This window comes from Rhinatrema bivittatum, chromosome 5 (genome assembly GCF_901001135.1).
Source record: "Rhinatrema bivittatum chromosome 5, aRhiBiv1.1, whole genome shotgun sequence".
Taxonomy (NCBI): domain Eukaryota; kingdom Metazoa; phylum Chordata; class Amphibia; order Gymnophiona; family Rhinatrematidae; genus Rhinatrema; species Rhinatrema bivittatum.
The window spans coordinates 53464313-53486338 of record NC_042619.1 but is presented as its reverse complement, the minus strand read 5'-3'; the positions used below and the strand labels follow the sequence as shown (position 1 = coordinate 53486338).

The 22026-nt window shown below is 44.8% G+C and overlaps 1 protein-coding gene across 3 annotated transcripts in view; it reads right to left on the bottom strand.

Annotated features, from left to right (window-relative positions):
- Nucleotides 1-22026, bottom strand: part of PIWIL4 (piwi like RNA-mediated gene silencing 4) — a 379756-nt gene that overhangs the window by 209422 nt on the left and 148308 nt on the right. For all 3 annotated transcript variants that reach the window (XM_029602363.1, XM_029602364.1, XM_029602365.1), the window contains exon 11: nt 19498-19615. In XM_029602363.1, coding sequence (XP_029458223.1) covers nt 19498-19615 — 118 coding nt within the window. The remainder of the gene's footprint in view (nt 1-19497; nt 19616-22026) is intronic.

The following is a 22026-nucleotide window of genomic DNA, read 5'->3' as shown; positions in this document are numbered from 1 at the left end:
GTCTGCCCTTTTAGGTAAGGTGTAGGCTAATCTTAAAAAAAAAAAAAGAGAGAGGATAGTTTTAACAGTGCCTTAGTGAGAGCATAAAGTTATTTAAAAAAAAAAGGAATCTGCAGATCAAGAGGAAATAGATGCTCAGCCTCCCAGGGGGTTGGCAGGTCTCAGGGAAACTATCCCCCCTGGTAGCAGGCAATTCTGGAGCTGGGGTTGGCGATCCTGCGTGGCTCCCACACAGTAAGGCTTCAGGGGTGATACCGGTAGTCCGGTCCCTCCCCCTCAGTCCTGGTCGGCTGCAAAAAAAAAAAAAAAAAAAGATTTAAATTAAGCTGTACAAAGAAAAGAAAAAAAAGGCTTTCTTTTGGGGACTCAGCCTTTCACCGGGGCTAGGCACAGCGCTGCCTGCGGGAGCATTCGGCCGGCAGGGCGCATGCTATTGGTGGCAGCCGCGAGGCTCACGCCATTTTCTTCTTCTTGGCGACCTCCCCCCCCCCCCCCCCTTTGTGATGCCGCGCCCGTCACGTTGCACGGCCTGTGGGGAGTCCGATTCTCGGCTCTCGCGCACAGGCCTCTGTATCCAGGTGCCTTCCCTGCGGGGAAGGCACTTCAGTCTTGCTGCCGGCTTCTAGGAAGTGGCAGGCTGATCAGGGTAGTCAGGCCAATCCGTTCCCGCTGAGCGCGGGAACGACAGCCATCTTGGAAACATTTGACGGAGCAGAAGTTAGAGCTTTAGGGGGAGGGGAGCTCCCTCCTGATCTTCCTCCGGTCCCCGGCAGCCCAGAGGACCCGCGGGAGCGGTCCAGGGAGGAATCGGGGGGTGATCACGATAATTTCCCGCCGGGGGGTGCGGTGCAGAGGACTTCTCACTGGACTTTGTCCTACTTATGCACAAGGCGTTTCTGGCCACACAGGCTCATCACAGAGGGACTGCTGTGCAGAGGCAGTCTGAGGGGACCCCTCAGGAAAATGCTGAGATCTTAAGACCCCCAGAGGGCTTTTTGAGTAACAAAGCTTAAGAGCTCCACCCTGCCGGGTGCTGCAGCCTCCATATCCGACCTCACGGGAGAGGGCTCGGCGGATATGTCCCTGGCTCCTCCACCCCCTCCTGGAGGGGACCTTGGGAAGACGGCTCCTCTGGAAGGTGATGATCCTAAGGTGGTCCGCCTGTTTCACAAAGAGGAGTTGGACCCACTTATTCTGTGGGTCTTGGCAGAGCTCGTAGTGGACCTCCCTCAAGAGGTGCTCCCCCCAGGTTCAGTGGACCCGGTCTTAGCTGGGTTGCGAGGTCCCTCCTGGACCTTTCCTCTTCATCCCATGCTCCAACAATTGATGACTCGGGAGTGGGATGTTCCGGATGCCGGCCTCAGAGTGGGGCGGACGATGGAGAAGTTATATCCGTTACCTGAGGAGGTCTTGGAGCTCCTTAGGTCTCCCAAGGTGGATGCTTCGGTGTCGGCAGTCACAAAGAGGACTACGATACCAGTTACAGGAGCTGCGGCCTTGAAGGAACTCCAGGACAGAAAGCTGGAGGTTCTCCTAAAGAGAATTTTTGAGGCTTCCGCCCTGAGCATTTGGGCAGCAGTCTGCAGTAGCTTTATGCTTTGGGCCAGTTTAAGTTGGGTCCAACAGTTGTTAACTTCCCAGGACCTCCCGCCTCATAAAGCGGCTCAGACAGAGCCCCTGGAGGTGGCGGTGGCATATGGGGCGGATGCCTTATATGACCTCCTACGGACTTCTTCTAGTACCATGGCGTCGGCAGTCTCCGCCAGAAGGCTTCTTTGGCTGCGCAACTGGTCCGCTGATGTCTCTTCTAAGGCCCAGTTGAGTTCCTTGCCCTTCAAGGGAAAGTTCCTCTTTAGAGATGATTTAGAGCAGTTGATTAAGTCGCTGGGTGAGAATAAGGTTCACCGGCTGCCAGAAGATAGACCGAGGTCATCCAGAGGATTTCCTATGGCCTGCGCTCTTTTTCGCAGCCAAAGAAGATTCCAGCAGAACAGGACCCCGGGGGCGACTCAGCGGCAACCCGCCAGCAGGGCCCAGCTTTGCTCTCATTCCTTTCGAGGCCGAAGACCCAGAAGGGTCAGTACTGGATCCATTTCCCTTGGGGCCAAGTCAGCACAATAAGATGCGGTCGGCCCATTCCTCAGTTCCCAGAGTGGAGGGCGGCTGTCCAAATTTTATGGGGAATGGATCAAGATAACAACAGACCATTGGGTTCTTGATGTCATAAAACACAGTTACGCGTTGGAATTTGCTTGGCCCATCCGCGATCTGTTTCTGGTGTCCCCCTGCGGTCTCCGCAAGCGCTGGTTCGTGCGTCAGACCCTCGACCGGCTCCTAGGTCTGGGGGCCATCGTATCCATCCCCTATGCGGAATGTACAAAAGGGCGGTATTCCATCTACTTCATTGTCCCCAATAAGCCTGGTACTTCACGTTCAATGCATATCCAGCATAGCTCTCTGCTTCAATGGCATGGGAGAAAGACTGATACATCACGCATATCCAGCATAGCTCTCTGATTCAACAGCAGGGGAGGAAGTCTCATAGTTAACTTTCAATGCATATTCAGCATAACTCTCTGCTTCAACGGCAGGGGAGAAAGTCAGATACTTCACTTTCAATGCATATCCAGCATAGCTCTCTGCTTCAACGGCATGGGAGAAAGACTGATACATCACCATATCCAGCATAGCTCTCTGCTTCAACGGCAGGGAGAAAGTCTCATAGTTAACTTTCAATGCATATTCAGCATAACTCTCTGCTTCAACGGCAGGGGAGAAAGTCAGATACTTCACTTTCAATGCATATCCAGCACAACTCTCTGCTTCAACGGCAGGGGGAATGAAGAAAAGTAGATCTATATACAGAAAAAAACCAACAAGGTCTGAATTATTTAGTCTTGGTAAACAAATAAACATGGGTATAGCTTGCTTATTGCGGCGGTTACTACCCCTAACTAATTAAGCTAGATATTTCACTTAGAGGCAGTTCCAGCACTGCTCTACATTAATGGTGGGGGTAGAAGGGAAATAGAATCAAAAGGTTACTAAGAGCCAAGAGTAACAGATAAGGTCCATCAGGTCTAGAGGACGTGTATAAAGAGGAGGCAGCAAAACACTGCACAGAGCGGCAGTAGCCACAGAGGCATTCACGGAGCGGGATGCCAGTGGCCAGTGGTTGGTGTTCCACTTTCACGGAGCGGAAGGATGGAGGGCTGCCATCTCCAAATTTAAAAAAAACAAAACCCAGGGGAGGGTAAGAGTATGTAAAATTAACGGAGAGTTCAAAGGCTATAGGTATTACCAATTATTAGGCTTATTCAATATTTGTTGATAGTTAATGTGGCTTTCAATGCACACTTCACTTTCAATGCATATCCAGCATAGCTCTCTGCTTCAACGGCAGGGGAGAAGAAAAACAACCAATAAGGGCTGAATAACATAGTCTGGGTAAACAAATAAGTATGGGTGTAGCTTGCTTATTGCGGCAGTTACTACCCCTAACTAATCAAGCTTGATATTTCACTTGGATGCAGCTCCATCACTGCTCTCTACATTAATGGTGGGGGTGAAAGGGAAATAGAACCAAAGGTTACTAAGAGCCAAGAGAAACAGATAAGTATGAGAAAAAAGAAGTGTGAAGCTTGCTGAGCAGACTGGATGGGCCAATTGGTCTTCTTCTGCCGTCATTTCTATGTTTCTATAATGAGGGATCCTTCTGGCCGATCCTAGACATGAATAAAGTGAATAGAGCCCTCAAGGTTCCTTGTTTCAGGATGGAGACCCTGTGATCAGTCATAACGGCGGTCCGCAGCGGCGAGTTCTTGGCTTCCCTGGACTTGACCGAGGCGTATTTACACATAGCCGTTCGCGAGGAGCATCAGAAGTTTCTTCGCTTCAAGATTCTCGGCGACCATTTCCAGTTTTGTGTGCTGCCATTCGGTTTTGCGACAGCACCTCGTACTTTCACCAAGGTGATGGTGGTAGTCGCAGCAGCCCTTCGGAGGGAGGGTGTGCTAGTTCATCTGTATCTAGACGACTGGCTCATCCGGGCGAAGTTGAAGGAGCTGTGCGAGGTGGCAATCGGGAGAGTTGTGGGGCTTCTGGAATCGCTGGGATGGGTAGTCAATCAGGCAAAAAGCAACCTTTTCTTGTCTCAGGTGCTGGACGTCTTGGGATTCGATACCCGGTTGGGGAAGGTTTTTCTCCAAGCGGACAGGATTGCCAAGTTGATGAAGCAAGTCGGACGCCTCCTGTCTCTTCCGATCCCCATGGTTTGGGACTACTTGGAGGTCCTCGGTTCTATGGCATCCACTCTGGCGTTAGTCCCTTAGGTGTTTGCTCATATGAGACCGTTACAAAGAGCATTACTTTCTCGATGGGATCCAAAGTCGGAACAGTTTCAGATCCTAATGCCGCTCACTGAATCCTCAAGATCCAGTCTTGGCTGGTGGCTGACCCCAGAGCACCTGTCTCGAGTAGTGGATCTCGAGGTTCCTCAGTGGATAGTGGTTACCATGGATGCCAGCCTGATAGGTTGGAGAGCAGTGTGCCAATCACAGGCATTCCAAGGAACCTGGTCGACAGAGGAGTCACAATGGACTATCAATCGCCTGGAGACGAGGGCAGTCCGACTGGCGCTCCAACTGTTTCTGCCGCTTGTGCACAACTGAGCAGTACGGGTGCTGTCTGACTATGCAACGACTGTGACCTATATCAACCATCAGGGCGGCACCAGAAGTCATCCGGTAGCTGCAGAGGTGGCGCAGCTCATGGTCTGGGCGGAGAAGCACCTCACCATTATGGCAGCACATCGCAGGCACAGACAACATGCAGGTGGATTACTTGAGTCGACAACGGATCGATCCCGTGGAGTAGGAGCTATCTGAGGAGTCGATGGCTCTCATCATTCGCAGGTGGGGGGTAGCCCATCTGGGCTTGATGGCAATGCAAAGGAACGCCAAGGCTGCCCGCTTCTTCAGTCGCAGATGGGAACATGGAGCCAAAGGGTTCGATGCCTTGGTTCTTCCGTGGCTGTCTGGGATTCTATTTTGTCTTCCCTCCGAGGCCGCTGATTGGCAAGTTTTTATGCCGCATAGTGGTTCACCCAGGGAAGGTGATACTAGTGGCCCCGGAATGGCCACGGCGCCTGTGGTTTGCGGACCTAGTCAATCCGGCAGTCGACGGTCCTCTCTGACTGGGTCATCTTACCCACTTGCTACGTCAAGGCCCCATATTTTTCGATCAGGCAGATCGCTTTTGTCTAGCGGCCTGGCTTCTGAGCGGAGGCGATTGAGGAAGCAGGGTTACCCTCCTACAGGCATGTAAAACCTCTACCTCATTGACGTATGTTTGAGTATGGAAGGTGTTCGAGCTATGGTGCAAGGAGGTCCTTCCCCGCCGTTTGTCGATACCACAGATTTTGACGTTTTTACAGAAAGGCCTAGCCAAAGACTTGCCTTTTGCAGCGTTGGGATGTCTCCTAGGCAAGCTTAATGGCAGTTCACTCGTGTCTCATCCTGATGTTAGTTTCCTTCGGGGGGGGAAGCATTTGAATCCTCCAGTCCATTCGGTCTGTCCGTCTTGGAGCCTGAATCTGGTGATGCCCCTTTTGAGCCCCTTAAAAGAGCTACTTTAAAGGACCTCACCCTTAAGACAGTGTTTTTGGTGGATATTTGCTCAGCTCGTAGAGTGTCAGAACTACAAGTTCTTTCTTGTCGGGAACCATTTTTACGCTTTACGGATTCAGAAGTTTATCTTAGGACTTCCGTACTTTTTGCCGAAGGTGACTTCTTTGTTCCATCTGAATCAGTCTGTGGAGCTTCTGGCCTTTTCACATATGGATTCAGATACCCCGCATTCTAGGGAATTGAAGCATCTAGATGTACGGAGCGTTCTTCTACGATATCTGGAGGTCACCAATTCTTTCCGTGTTTTGGACCATTTGTTCGTCTTGTGGAATGGTGCTAATAAAGGAAGTCTCTCAAAAAATTCTGTACAACCACATATTAAATACCATAATACTTAAACACCTCAAGTGAGAAAAAATATTTTTCCAAGTACCAGACCTCATACAACGGCATAGTAAGTAATGCTAGTTTAGCATATATTGAGTCTGCCACTACAAGTGATAAGTATTTACAATTTTTGGTACAATAGTTTTATTGATGTACATTTTTTATATTCAACAGCTATTTCGGCCCCCGACGAAGGCACGCGCCGAAACACGGATCCAGTGTCGGGCTTTTTCCACACTAGCCTCTCATGAAGAAATATGGCGTTTCTTCACCACTATAACTAAGCTAAGTGCTGGTCAAATACGACTAAATGAACAGAAAATAGTTGTGTTTATTTAAGTGACTATTTTACTCACATGATTTAGAATATTGTTTTCACGGAAGCAAAAAAAACAAAAAGAAAAATTCATTCATCAAAGACCTATGATCATATACGTTGGCAGACTCAATATATGCTAAACTAGCATTACTTACTATGCCGTTGTATGAGGTCTGGTACTTGGAAAAATATTTTTTCTCACTTGAGGTGTTTAAGTATTATGGTATTTAATATGTGGTTGTACAGAATTTTTTGAGAGATTTATAGTCTGCTGTCTCCACACTATATAAATTTAAGAGAGTCTCATCGGTACACGCTAATAAAGGAAGACCAGCTTCCAAGATGACTATAGCTCGATGGCTGAAAGAGGCTATCTCATCAACTTACACTTGGGGCCCGCCGGTTCTGGAAAGCTTGAAAGCGCATTCTCTATGTGCTCAAGCGACTTCTTGGGCTGAATGTCAGTCGGTGTCGCCACAGGAAATTTGCAGGGTGGCGACTTGGAAGACGCTTCACACTTTTGTGTGTCACTACCATTTGGACGTCCAAGCTCCAGATGATGGCAATTTTGGCAAAGGTATTCTTCAAGCGGGACTCTCAACGTCCCACCCTGTGTATGGAAGCTTTGGTACATCCCAGCAGTCTGGATTGATCCGCGTACGTACAGGGAAAGGAAAATTAGTTCTTACCTGATAATTTTCATTCCTGTAGTACCACGGATCAGTCCAGACGCCCACCCTTTAAAGGAGCTCGGTGATTTATTTCTACTGCAGAAACCAAAAGAAGGCTACATGTTTATTCGACTTTGATCAGTTCAATACTTTTCTAGTTCTGTTTTATTGCTTGATCTGCAAAGTTCTAGATTTTTGGAAGCACTGTTATCCTCCAAGTTATTTCTACTTTGATAAGGTTTATACTGAGGAGATGCAGGTAGCACACAGGGTTAAGAGGGGGTGCTTTACAAGTTTTTCTCTGTCTCCATCTGCTGAAGGGAGGCAAAACCCAGCAGTCTGGACTGATCCGTGGTACTACAGGAATGAAAATTATAAGGTAAGAACTAATTTTCCTCTTTAAACCAGGGCATAAAAGTAACATTTTTTAGGATTGGAAAACCAGGGAATAATCATTTTAAGACAATTGGTGGATAAGAATCAGGAAAGTTTCTAGTTTCCAACAGCTGCAAGAGGCATTTCAAATTCCAAATACACATTTTTTATGGTTATTTACAGGTACGGCATTAATTTCATTCTTTGGGGATGTCAGGGGATGAACTTAAGGTAGAGCTAAAATTGGCATTTGAGATGGTGCAGATTGCAAGGGGGAAAATTCCATTGCTAAATGGTATCAGTTTTGCAAACTTCAGAAGGATCAAGCCTTGATAACTGGTTTAGCTGAGTACTTGCAGAGGGAGCTTGATGAAACAGTAACAGTAGAAGGAATGGGGGTTTCTCCAAAGAAAAGCAAGATGGTAGTCCTCACAACTGGGTGAAATCCTCGGATGGAGCCCAGCACAGAAAACTTCTCTCAGAGTTTCTTGAAATTTTGCCACACCGAGCGTGCTCAGTATGCTGCTAACCATGCTTCAGTCTTTACTTTTCCGCAAAGCCGTCGCCATGAGGTTCAGGAGCTCGCGCTCTTTTTTCCTAAAACATTAATTTTTCTTTGCTTCTACGCATCTTGTAGGATCCCTCTCCCTCTTTTCGGAGATCGGTAAGTTTCCTTGGGTCTTTGCAGTCAATCACTGATGGCGCTGCCTCTGATACCAGCCAGCCATCGACTGCGCATTGCGTTCTTTTTCTGATGGCATCGTTTGTTTCCGCCGGTGCCACTAGTGCCTGCGGACTATGTCATAAGAACATAAAAACATGCCATACTGGGTCAGACCAAGGGTTCATCAAGCCCAGCATCCTGTTTCCAATAGTGGCCAATCCAGGCCATAAGAACCTGGCAAGTACCCAAAAACTAAGTCTATTCCATGCTACCGTTGCTAGTAATAGCAGTGGCTATTCTCTAAGGGGCGGATTTTAAGAGTCCTGCTCGCCTAAATCCGCCCAAAACCGGGCGGATTTAGGCGAGCAGGGCCCTGCGCGCCGGTGAGCCTATTTTACATAGGCCTACCAGCGCGCGCAGAGCCCTGGGACTCGCATAAGTCCCGGGGTTTTCGGAGGGGGGCGTGTCGGGGGCGGGGCCGAGTGCCGTGCCGTTTTCGGGGCGTGTCGGCAGCGTTTTGGGGGCGGCCCCGGGGGCGTGGTTATGGCCCGGGGCGGTCCGGGGGCGTGGCCGCGCCCTCCGTACACGCCCCCAGGTCGCGTCCCGGCGCGCTAGGGGCCCGCTGGCGCGCGGGGATTTACATCTCCCTCCGGGAGGCGTAAATCCCCCGACAAAGGTAAGGGGGGGGTTTAGACAGGGCCGGGGGGGTGGATTAGGTAGAGGAAGGGAGGGGAAGGTGAGGGGAGGGTGTTAGAGGATTCCCTCCAAGGCCGCTCCGATTTTGGAGCGGCCTTGGAGGGAACGGGGGTAGGCTGCGTGGCTCGGCGCGCACCGGCTATACGTAATCGATAGCCTTGCGCGCGCTGATCCAGGATTTTAGCGGATACGCGCGACTACGCGCGTATCTACTAAAATCCCGCGTACTTTTGCTCGCGCCTGATGCGCCAGCAAAAGTACACGAACGCGCCGTGTTTGAAAATCTACCCCAGCGTGAACTTAATAGCAGGTAATGGACTTCTCCTCCAAGAACTTATCCAATCCTTTTTTAAACACAGCTAAACTAACTGCACTAGCCGCATCCTCTGGCAACAAATTCCAGAGTTTAATTGTGCGTTCAGTAAAAAAGAACTTTCTCCGATTAGTTTTAAATGTGCCCCATGCTAACTTCATGGAGTGCCCCCTAGTCTTTCTATTATCCGAAAGAGTAAATAACCGATTCACATCTACCCGTTCTAGACCTCTCATAATTTTAAACATCTCTATCATATCCCCCCTCAGCCGTCTCTTCTCCAAGCTGAAAAGTCCTAACCTCTTTAGTCTTTCCTCTTAGGGGAGCTGTTCCATTCCCCTTATTTTGGTAGCCTTTCTCTGTACCTTCTCCATCGCAATTATATCTTTTTTGAGATGCGGCGACCAGAATTGTACACAGTATTCAAGGTGCGGTCTCACCATGGAGCGATACAGAGGCATTATGACATTTTCCATTTTATTCATCATTCCCTTTTTAATAATTCCCAACATTGTTTGCTTTTTTGACTGCCGCAGCACACTGAACTGACAATTTCAATGTGTTATCCACTATGACGCCTAGATCTCTTTCTTGGGTTGTAGCACCTAATATGGAACCCAACATTGTGTAATTATAGCATGGGTTAATTTTCCCTATATGCATCACCTTGCACTTATCCACATTAAATTTCATCTGCCATTTGGATGCCCAATCTTCCAGTCTCACAAGGTCTTCCTGCAATTTATCACAATCTGCTTGTGATTTAACTACTCTGAACAATTTTGTGTCATCTGCAGATTTGATTATCTCACTCGTCGTATTTCTCTCCAGATCATTTATAAATATATTGAAAAGTAAGGGTCCCAATACAGATCCCTGAGGCACTCCACTGTCCACTCCCTTCCACTGAGAAAATTGTCCATTTAATCCTGCTCTCTGTTTCCTGTCTTTTAGCCAGTTTGCAATCCACGAAAGGACATCGCCACCTATCCCATGACTTTTTACTTTTCCTAGAAGCCTCTCATGAGGAACTTTGTCAAACGCCTTCTGAAAATCCAAGTATACTACATCTACCGGTTCACCTTTATCCACGTGTTTATTAACTCCTTCAAAAAAGTGAAGCAGATTTATGAGGCAAGACTTGCCCTGGGTAAAGCCATGCAGACTTTGTTCCATTAAACCATGTCTTTCTATATGTTCTGTGATTTTGATGTTTAGAACACTTTCCACTATTTTTCCTGGCACTGAAGTCAGGCTAACTGGTCTGTAGTTTCCCGGATCGCCCCTGGAGCCCTTTTTAAATATTGGGGTTACATTTGCTATCCCCTCCAGTCTTCAGGTACAATGGATGATTTTAATGATAGGTTACAAATTTTTACTAATAGGTCTGAAATTTCATTTTTTAGTTCCTTCAGAACTCTGGGGTGTATACCATCCGGTCCAGGTGATTTACTACTCTTCAGTTTATCAATCAGGCCTACCACATCTTCTAGGTTCACCGTGATTTGATTCAGTCCATCTGAATCAAATCACCTTCTCCATTACGGGTACCTCCCCAACATCCTCTTCAGTAAACACCGAAGCAACGAAATCATTTAATCTTTCTGCGATGGCCTTATCTTCTCTAAGTGCCCCTTTAACCCCTTGATCATCTAACTGTCCAACTGACTCCCTCACAGGCTTTCTGCTTCGGATATATTTTAAAAAGTTTTTACTGTGAGTTTTTGCCTCTACAGCCAACTTCTTTTCAAATTCTCTCTTAACCTGTCTTATCAATGTCTTACATTTAACTTGCCAACGTTTATGTTTTATCCTATTTTCTTCTGTTGGTTCCTTCTTCCAATTTTTGAATGAAGATCTTTTGGCTAAAATAGCTTCTTTCACCTCCCCTTTTAACCATGCCGGTAATCATTTTGCCTTCTTTCCACCTTTCTTAATGTGTGGAATACATCTAGACTGTGCTTGTAGAATGGTATTTTTTAACAATAACCACGCCTCTTGGACATTTTTTACTTTTGTAGCTGCTCCTTTCAGTTTTTTTCAAACAATTTTTCTCATTTTATCAAAGTTTCCCTTTTGAAAGTTTAGCACGAGAGCCTTGGATTTGCACACTGTTCCTCTTCCAGTCGTTAAATCAAATTTGATCATATTATGATCACTATTGCCAAGCGGACCCACCACCATTACCTCTCTCACCAAGTCCTGCGCTCAACTGAGAATTAGATCTAAAATTGCTCCCTCTCTCGTCGGTTCCTGAACCAATTGCTCCATAAAGCTATCATTTATTCCATCCAGGAACGTTATTTCTCTAGCGTGTCCTGATGATATTTATTTTATTTTATTTAAAAACCTTTCTATACCGTCATTAAGTTAAGTACCATCATAATGGTTTACAGGAAGGCACCAATATTAATATTGGAAAACAGATAAAAATCTATCACTAAACAAGTGCCAAGACTATATGGTAACATAGCTCGTTTATAATTACTCATAATTGTGAGTGTTATCATGTTCTATCATGTCCATTCTTTATTGTCTCATATTTTAAATTGTGAGATAACATATTTAAAAATTTAAAAATAACATTTAAAAATTTAAAAATAAAGGTGGAATATATACCCGTGTAGGTTGGGGTAGAGTGCATGATACATTTACCCAGTCAATATTGGGGTAATTGAAGTCTCCCATTATTACCGCACTACCAATTTGGTTAGCTTCCCGAATTTCTCTTACCATTTTACTGTCCGTCTCACCATCTTGACCAGGTGGACGGTAGTATACCCCTATCACTATAGTCTTCCCCAACACACAAGGGATTTCTACCCATAAAGATTCAATTTTGTATTTAGTCTTATGCAGGATGTTTATCCTGTTGGACTCTATGCCATCCCGGACATAAAGGGCAGCGGTAGTTGGGCCTGCGCGGTCGGCGCTGAAAGCCCGTCGGGGTAAGGCCTTTTTAAACCGCACTTACCCCCTTCGGGCTCCCCCGCCGACCAAGAGGCGGATACTTCCTCACCTGCCATCCCGCCGGGCCTCGCTCCAGCTCCTGCATGTCCTGCACATCCCCACAGCCAATCCAGCTCCAGGCGCCATGGTGTCTTCAACAATCCGCAACAGCTGAGGGATTTAAATCGCAGCCTTCTTCCCGGCGTCGCGCAACAAAGAGGCCTGCCCCTTTGTGCGCCCACCAACGTGCCCTGCTTTATTATCAAAAATCTGCTCCTTTCTCTGTATATCAAGATTTTGCTATGACACAAAACACAAAATAAGGGATATAACTAGTATAAAATAGACACAACAAAATAAACTAGTTATTAGTGATTGTCAGCACCTTTTAGATCACCAATTCTAGATGTTGCTACTTCAATGAAACTCTACATTTATTTAAGACTGAAATGATTTAATATGTTTATCAATTTTTATCAATTTTTATGTGGGGAGGAGTAGATTGTACCAACACGGCTTTCAAAAAAACAATCTTCTGTTAATTAACAGAATTTTTGGGCCGGTGCTGAGGTCTACTCCTCCCCACATAAAAATTGATAAAAATTGATAAACATATTAAATCATTTCAGTCTTAAATAAATGTAGAGTTTCATTGAAGTAGCAACATCTAGAATTGGTGATCTTAAAGGTGCTGACAATCACTAATAACTAGTTTATTTTGTTGTATCAAGATTTTGCTACCATCTTTCCCCTACCGCTCCCTCCCGTCAGCACATCCCTAAATTGCTTATATTGATTCCCTCTCTGTTTTGCACCCCAATTATACAACAATGCCACCCTTCATTTGTCACTGTCCTTTCTCTGCTCAGCGAAAACTCCCTTCAAAACACCCCTTCCCCTCACCTAACCCCCCCACCCAGATGCAGAGAAGACTCACCCCCATTCTGATCCCCCTTCACCCAATTTCTTGGCCTCTCCCTAATATCTTTACTCCTTTTCAATGCCCAATCACTTAAAAAAAAACAAAAACACACCTACTCCATGACCTCCTTACCGATTCCAAGCCTGAAATCTGTGCCATAACTGAGACATGGCTTAAACCCACTGATATCTCCTTTCTTAAACAACTTCCCACTGACATCTACGATATTTTCTCTATACCACGCAAAAAGAAAAGAGGAGGTGGTTTACTCCTCATCGCCAAAAAAGAACTAAAACTTATTCCCCAAAAATGTATCCTTCCTAACCGCTACGAAATTGGATTCTTTAAATCTAAACTCCTCCAAATTTGCCTTATCTACACCCCCCCCCGGTCTACTAGAGAATGACTCCTCTCCTCTTATCGAATTCTTTGCTGACTCTCTCTTCCCCGACCTCCCTACTATTCTCCTTGGATTAGAGTCAACCTCCACGTTGACTCTAATCCGCAGTCTCCAGCTTGTGAAGCTTTCCTCTCATCTCTTGAAGTGATGGGATTTATGCAGTCATACATTCCCCAACCCATCAAGCAGGTCACACCCTAGACCTCTTTTTCACCAGCTCCGCCATTAATACTATCAACCCCCCATCATGTCTGGATGTACCATGGTCTGACCATTCCATCATCAAAACCACCCTTTCATTTCAACGGTCGACCCCCCCCCCCTCACCACAGTCCCAATCCTTTAAATACCGCAAGACTTGCACCTTAGATACTCTCACAACAGCTTGCCTAGATATACCTAATCTGATTGACCTCTCCTCAGCTGACAACGCCATTTCATCCTGGTTTGACGTCACCCTCAATATTGCAAACCAAAACTGCCCTATAGCATTGAAAACCATTAAACCTGCCTAATTAAACAAAAAACCATGGTTCTCCTCAGAACTCAAGAATCTCAAAACCCTCCTTAGAACTGCCGAAAGACGTTGGCGAAAACACCCATCCCCAGCAACAAAAACGTCATACTACCAGCTCATGCATGATTTATAGGGAAGCAATTCATCAGATCAAACGAGAATATTATGCAAAAAAAATACACAATCTCCAATACAACCCCCAAGGCCCTTTTACTATGATCTCTAACCTCACCAAGTCCACCCCAACACAACCTCAAGAATCGACATCTAAAAAATGTTGCAGTGAATTAGCCCAATTCTTTTATAACAAAGTCACCTTACTCTGCACAATTCTCCATCAACACCGAAAATGTGACACTTCCCACTATACACCATTCAACTTCACTATCATCATTTGAACCCTCCTCCTCCCTGGAAATAGAAAACATCTTTAAAAAGATTAGACCCTCCTCCCACCCTTCTGAAACTATTCCGACCAAGCTCCTCCTATCTATTCCCAAAGTGATTGCTAAACCCCTTTCTTATATTCTCAACTGATCCTTGGAACAAGGTACAGTCCCCAATATACTAAAACAAGCTGTGGTTAAACCCATTCTCAAAAAACCCAGTCTCGATCCCTCTAGTTTATCTAACTTCAGACCTATCTCCAATCTCCCCTTCCTAGCCAAAATTCTAGAAAAAATTGTTAACTCTCGCCTGTCTGACTATCTCGAACAACACAACATCTTTCCCTCCACACAATATGGTTTCCGGAAACACCTCGGTACTGAAACCTTACTTCTCTCCCTTACAGACTGCATAATCAAAGGTTTGGACTCTGGTAATTCCTATCTTATCGCTATGTTAGATATCTCCGCTGCATTCGACACTGTTAATCATAATATCCTTATCAACATCCTCATCAGTATTGGCATCTCTGGAACTGCCCTCTCCTGCATAAAATCCTACTTACAAAATTGTCACTACACAGTCAGCATTGACAACGAATCTGACCCAATTAGTCTTGACAGAGGTGTCCCCCAAGGTTCCTCCCTCTCCTCCACGCTATTTAACATCTACATGCTCCCTCTCACCAATCTCCTTCCCAATCTTGGCATCAAATACTTCATCTACGCAGATGATGTTCAAATTCTCTTTCCCTTTACTGATTTGCTTCAGACTGCCCTCCAAAACTGGGAATCATGCCTCACCACCATCAACCAACTCCTCGCTGACATGCACCTTGCTCTTAATCCCCAAAAAACTGAACTCCTCATCATCTCCTCTCAACGTCCTTCACCCTCCCTTCCCCCATCCTACTCCTCCACTACCTTCCCTACTCACACGCGAAATCTCGGTGTTCTGATTGACAATCAGCTCACTCTTAAACCTTTCATCAAATCCATTCTCAGTGACTGCTACTTTAAACTGCAAATAATTAAAAAACTACGACCGCTACTACACTTCACTGACTTCCGCACCGTTCTACAGTCTATTATTTTTTCTAAGATAGACTATTGTAATGCCCTCATGCTTGGCCTCCCTACCACCTACACCAAACCCTTACAACTCCTCCAGAATGCCTCAGCCCGCATCCTCACAAATTAAAAAAAAAGAGACCATATTACACCAACACTCATGGAGCTGCACTGGCTACCAATTAAATCGCGAATCCTTTACAAAACCTTATCCCTCATTCATAAAAGTATCGTCAATGAAAACTTCCACTGGATCAACCCCCCACTCCTTCTGCGCAGCTCCACAAGACCAACCCGCTCTTCCCATCAAGGAACACTCCGCCTTCCTTTGATCAAATCCACCAAACTCACCTCCACTACCAAGAGGGGCCTTTTCCCTGGCTGGCCCCACCCTCTGGAACTCCATGCCTCCAGATTTATGTACTGAAACCTCCACCCCTAAATTAAAAAAAAAACTGAAAACTTGGCTGTTTCTACAGGCCTTTCCCTCAAATACCACCCCCATGTGAATAAGTTGCTATAATTTACCCTTCAACGTGCTATAATTTACCCCACATGATCTAATATCTTCTATTCCTCGTCAACACGGTATTCTCACAAACTTATGTACTTATCTCTGTATACATTTGAACCTTTTATGTAATTTCCCCCCCCCCCCCCCTTAAGCACTAACCTTGCCCCTACCGCCCAGTCATTTGTTAACCCATTCCCATTTCCTCTTTAATCTCCTCCCCACTTGAAAATCCCCTTTCCGATTTTTAACCTCCGCTGTATATACTGTAAATAGATTTTCACCGTTCCCAATTATCCTTCTCTTTTCACTACGATACCCAGTGAACCTATTTATAATTTCTCTACCAGTTAACCTTTTATTTAGCTTATTTCTTTAACGTTATCTTGTAGTTTCTCGTTCTTTGTAAAGGCTATGCCTATGCGACAGATTCCTTGTCTGAGTTTCAAGTTATATGTAAACCGATACGATGTGCAAACGGTTGTCGGTATATAAAAAATGTTAAATAAATAAATAAAAATAAATGTGTTTCACCGCAGGAGATTTGCAGAGCAGTTACTTGGAAATCTTTACATACTTTTGCTAAGCATTACTATTTAGACGTCCGGGCTCCGGATGTCGATTCTTTTGGCAGCAGTGTGCTTCGAGCAGGACTCTCCATGTCCCACCCCATTTAGGGCAGCTTGGGTACATCCCAGCGGTCTGGACTGATCCTGGTATGTACAGAGAAAGGAAAATTGGTTCTTACCTGCTAATTTTCATTCCTGTAATACCAAGGATCAGTCCAGATGCCCGCCCAGGGGTATAGTGTTCCGGAGAGTCCACTCGATTGATTTTTCTTCCTGCAGTGTTTCGACGGCTCTGAAGAATTTAAGACAAGCTTATATATAAAAGCATCTCACTCAGTATTCTTTTCATGTATGTAGTTTTCACAAGTTATTGTTCAGGTAAATCCTCTTGATCTAGTCATTGGTTGTTAAATGTACTTCATTCTGCTTTGATATTGATTATACTGAAGGATCGCAGGTGACACACTGGGTTATCAGGGGGTGCCTTTCAGCTTTTTCTCTGACTCCATCTGCTGGAAGGGAGGCATAACCCAGCAGTCTGGGCTGATCCTTGGTACTACAGGAACGAAAATTAGCAGGTAAGAACCAATTTTCCTTTATAATGATGTTACTCATGATGATGACAATCTTCTTCATAAATTTTATATAGCAATGAACGCTTCCCACTTGTTGCTATCTTTTTATATTATAGCGAGTATTTTCTCAACTGTATTTTAATAAATGGTGAAAAGCCTACCACTTCTTCAAACGTTTCCTGCTTGTCGCTATCTCAGCATATGATAGCAAATGTTTTCTCTACTATTGATCCTTAAAAATTCCCGACAAAGACATCTTCAATTCGTCTTATACAAGGCTTCATCAGGGGGAATACCTAAAATATGCGACATTTATAAAATGTTTATAAATAATTTTACCTCAAAATCAATAAAAGAGGTGTAATGGTTATGAAAATCCTACCTCACATCAAAAGGATTATTACATGAAATCGGACTGTCTCCAGTGTGACTATTTTTAATTCTGAGAACAATCATCACCGACAAAGCTAAAAAGCATATAAGAAATAGTCAGTGCTGAAATTGTTGCCGGTTCTCACATATATCATATCTCAAACTAAAACATAAAACTACCAGTTTATAACAAACTAACGTGCTTATTTTCAGAATATGCATAGAAATCAAAATACTCGCTATAATATTCAGAGATAGCAACAAGTGGGAAGCGCTTGAAGAAGTGGCAGGCTTTTCACCATTTATTGCAATATAAAATGTATAAAGAATATTGTCATCATCATGAGTACATCATTATAATAATTTTATTAAGTATTATCATTTCAATTGTTGTAAATTGCATGTACATGTATGTGTATGTTTGGTATCTATGAGTTAGCTGTATGAGTGATGTAATTGATCAACAATTTTAGAAACTCCTTTGTTTAAGTTTTATAAATAAGGGAAAAGATTACACACGCTATTCATACTCTATCATATTTAAGTATATACACTGATGTACATTTTTGTGTATATTGTGAAAATCTGTGAGAAGCAATTGATTAATCTTTCTACATGTATTAAAATACATTTATAAAATTTTTGAAGTACAATTGTTCTATTTTGATTTTATTTATGTAATGTGAGAATATTTAGGGGTAGATTTGAAAAGGAGCGTGTGGTTCCCGGTGCGCGCACATGGACGTGCCAATTTTATAACATGTGCGCACTGGCACGCGCATGTTATAAAATCTGTAAAATCTGCACATATATGCGGGCGGGCGCACTGGGGTACATTTTAAAAAACAGCGCGCACGCGTACTTTTGTTCGTGCACCAGGTGCAAACAAAAGTACGCGTGGATTTTATAAGATACGCGCGTAGCCACGCGTATCTTATAAAATCCGGGGTCGGCGCTCACAAGGGGGTGCACATTTGTGCAACTTGCGCGCGCTGCCCGTTCCCTCCCCTGTACCTTCCCCTGTTCCCACCCCCTGTACCCTCCCCTGTACCCACCCCCCCGGCCCTATCTAAACCCCCCCCCTTTACTGTTGTTGCAAAAGTTACGCCTGCCTCCAGCAGGCTGCTGGCGCTCCATCTCCCGACCCGGGGGTTGTTCCGAAGGCCTTGGCCGTGCCCCCGGGCCAGCACCATGCCCGACACGCCACTAGGAACACCCCGAACGTCGCGCCGCTCACCCGACACGCCCCCCCCTAGCGAAGCCCCGGGACTTACGTGTGTCCCGGGGCTTGCGCGCGCTGCCGAGCCTATGCAAAATAGGCTCGGCATGTGCAGGGGCGTTTTAAAAGGGTTACGCACGTACCTTATGCTCGTAACCCTTTTAAAATCCGGCCCACTGGGGGGGGGAATTGAATTTTCCATTAATACATGCGGCGACGCAACCGGGGCTGCCCCAGTTCCCTCCCAGTCTGCTCCAATTAAGGAGCGGACTGGGAAGGAACTTCCCTACCCCCTACCTAAGCTTCCTCCCTCTTCCCCTCTCCTCTCCTCCCCACTCCCTAAACCCTTCCTATCTACTAATTTTTTTTTGTTTTATTACTTACTGCTCCTCTGGAGCAGAAGTAATCTGTTCTCACCATCCAGCTGCCAGCATGCCCTTCCCCGGGACAGTATAGAATGGCGATGTCCTGGCCCACCCCTTCAGAGAGGCCCAGCACTTGTGCACATAACGGGGTTTATGTGCGGGGCTGGGCCTGTTTTAAAATGCGTGCGCTGCACGCAAGGCCCAGCCACACATGTAAACCCTGGTTTTTACACATGCGGGCCTTTTAAAATCTGGCCTTTAGTTATTTTCCTTCACCAAATGTTTTGCGTTGTTGGATAACTTTAAACTTAATCAGCAATATTCCAAAGACAGCTGGTTAGGTTTAAATTTAGTCAAATAAATGTAATCAGGGATATTCAGCAGGACTTTTATCCTGCTGAATACCCAGGGCAACTTATCCAACTAGCATTAGCTGGATATGTCATCCATTTGAGGCTTTTTTGAATACTGGCCTCAGGCATTTGTGCAACAGAGCAAATGTTAAGATTCCATGTTTTGCACTTTGGTTTTCAAATCTATACTAAAATCCTGTTGACAAGCTAGAACTTCATACAATATCATAAATTACCTCTGAATGTTGTCAGCCAGCGTCAGCAACCGCTGCTGTCTACGTTGTGGGTTCAGTTGAGTTTCCAATGACAGATCCTTCATCAGACGGAAATCTGAACGTGCCTGGTTGGGCAAACCTAAATAAAGAGAAAATATCATGTAAAACAGCAAAAACATATGTTGTATTCATTTTGTCATTCAGAATATTTAAGTGTTCTGCATATATTATCTATTTAAAAAATGTATATAGCAGCAACAAGAAGAAACGTTCATAAATATACAACAGTAAAATGTGGTAATCTGGCACTGCGAAAGCTAAATGCAAAACATTTACACCAAAAATATTCCAAGACCACAATTATAGGAATACTCAAGCAAAGTTAATGAGCTCCAAAAATAAATGCAAGCATAATCAATTTTAATAGTTAAATCCTTGGAAAGATTTAAAAATCATTGAAATGGGATTTATAAGGTATATAAATATCATTATGAACTGATGAAGGCTTGCAGTAGTGCAGTTCCTGTAAATACTTCCAGGAAAACACACCCTCAGGCCGATTTCCTAATGTGCGCCCACTTACCTCTCCCGTGCGCACAATGCAATAGGGTAATGAGCTGCCATGCATAACAGGAGGCGCTAGGGGAAATTGTGCACCCCTAACGCCTCCTCTGTATCGGGCACCCAGGAGACATAGCTGTCAGTGCGGGTTAGGAAAACGGACACTCAATACAAACATCCATTTTCTCCAGCTGCCGGCACAAAAAACGTGCACAATATAAATTGCCTGGACCATGTAAATTGTGCATGTATACTGGGCAGCCCGAATTGTTTTTTTCAAGATTTTATTTTTTGCGTGATGCTGCTTTATGTGGTTCCTCCTATTTTATATTACAATGATACTAATAGGAGGAACCACAGAAAGCAGGATTTTTGTTTTTTTGGTACAGCCCTTGACTGCGACAAGTCTTAATTCCAGCTCCCGGGTTACAATAGGTGCATTGGCCATGCAGGAATTTTTTTAATCGGGCAGTAATAGCTAATAGCCTCATCTACATGGAATTTACATGTGATAAGCGCTATTAGCTATGCACTGGTTTGAACGTGCTGATCCCAGTATTGCATCGGGCATAAGTCTAGCACATCCAAAACACACATACAACTGCATGTTTAGCGGTGCGCTGACTTCCGTGCCCAATATTACATCGGCCTCCCTGTTAGCACACTCAGGCCTGGATTTATCAAAATGCACTAAATATTGTATGTGATAGGAAAAGGGGTGTGTTTTATGGTAATAGGCAGTTTATTGCAATTTGTGCTAATACTTATGTGAAGTGCAAACTGTGATAACTTTTTTGTACTTTGTGATAAGTACCAGAATTGTCTCTCTTTCATACAACCACTGGGGGACCATGTTTAGTAGAGCCTAGTCATAATGCCCTCACACTAGATAGGTATTTACAGCTCTATGGGAGGCCCACCTAGTAACTCGAGGTGAGGTTTAGGTATTAGTGTAGGGGATAGGGGCCACTTTGACATTCAAAGTGAGACGTACGAACAGAACAGTGCTCTCTTGTAAAGATTTGATGACCTTCGTAGTGAGGAAACGCACCCAAAGATGAGATTTGGGCAATGTTCTCTCAGCCTAGCTTGATGGACTCTCTATCTGGGTAACATCAAGCTAGGTTGAGAGAACATTGCACAAATCTCATCTTTGTGTGAGTTTCCTAACTCCGAAGGTCATCAAATCTTCACAAGAGAGCACTGTTCTGTTCGTACGTCTCATTTTGAATGTCAAAGTGGCCCCTAACCCCTACACTAATACCTAAACCTCACCTCGAGTTACTAGGTGAGCCTCCCATAGAGATATAAATACCTATCTAGTGTGAGGGTCTTGCATCTACTCTCTCTCCCCCTCCCCTTCCCCCTGTGAAAAAGATATAGTTAAAGCCATGCAATACAACTTCACAAAATTATGAACTCAATCACACCCCAAACTCCTCCCTTTTTTCTGATTTGCATCACACCATGCGTTATGGTGCTTTCACGGGCGTTAAAGGGGCTTAACGCCTTTTAGCAATTTGATAAATGACCCTGTCAATGACAAACTCAAGAGGCTACAATACAGATTCTGAAATTTTAAAAGCAGAATCCATATTTTGTTTTCAGTGAGCAACTGGACAGAAGAGGCAAATACTGGGACAACCATATTATGAACTTTGAATGTCAGTGCAAAATAGATGAGCAGAAGAAATGTTTTCCACAGGAGCCCACTGAAAAAAAATATGGATACTTCCTTTTAAATCTCAGAACCTGTGCTTTGATACTGGAATTCTGTTTCATTGACCAAAATAGTAATAAGACGATGACTGTAAAAGAACTGGTACTATTCAAGAGAAAATATTTTAGTTACATCACAATTTTTATTCCTGTCTTCACCGTGGTCATGATATGAAATTCCAGAGAGGAAAATCTAGTGTAGAAGGGAGCAGGGTTGAGAGGTTGAGGGGAATCCTGAGGAAGCGGAGAGCGGCCTGAGGTTGATTTATA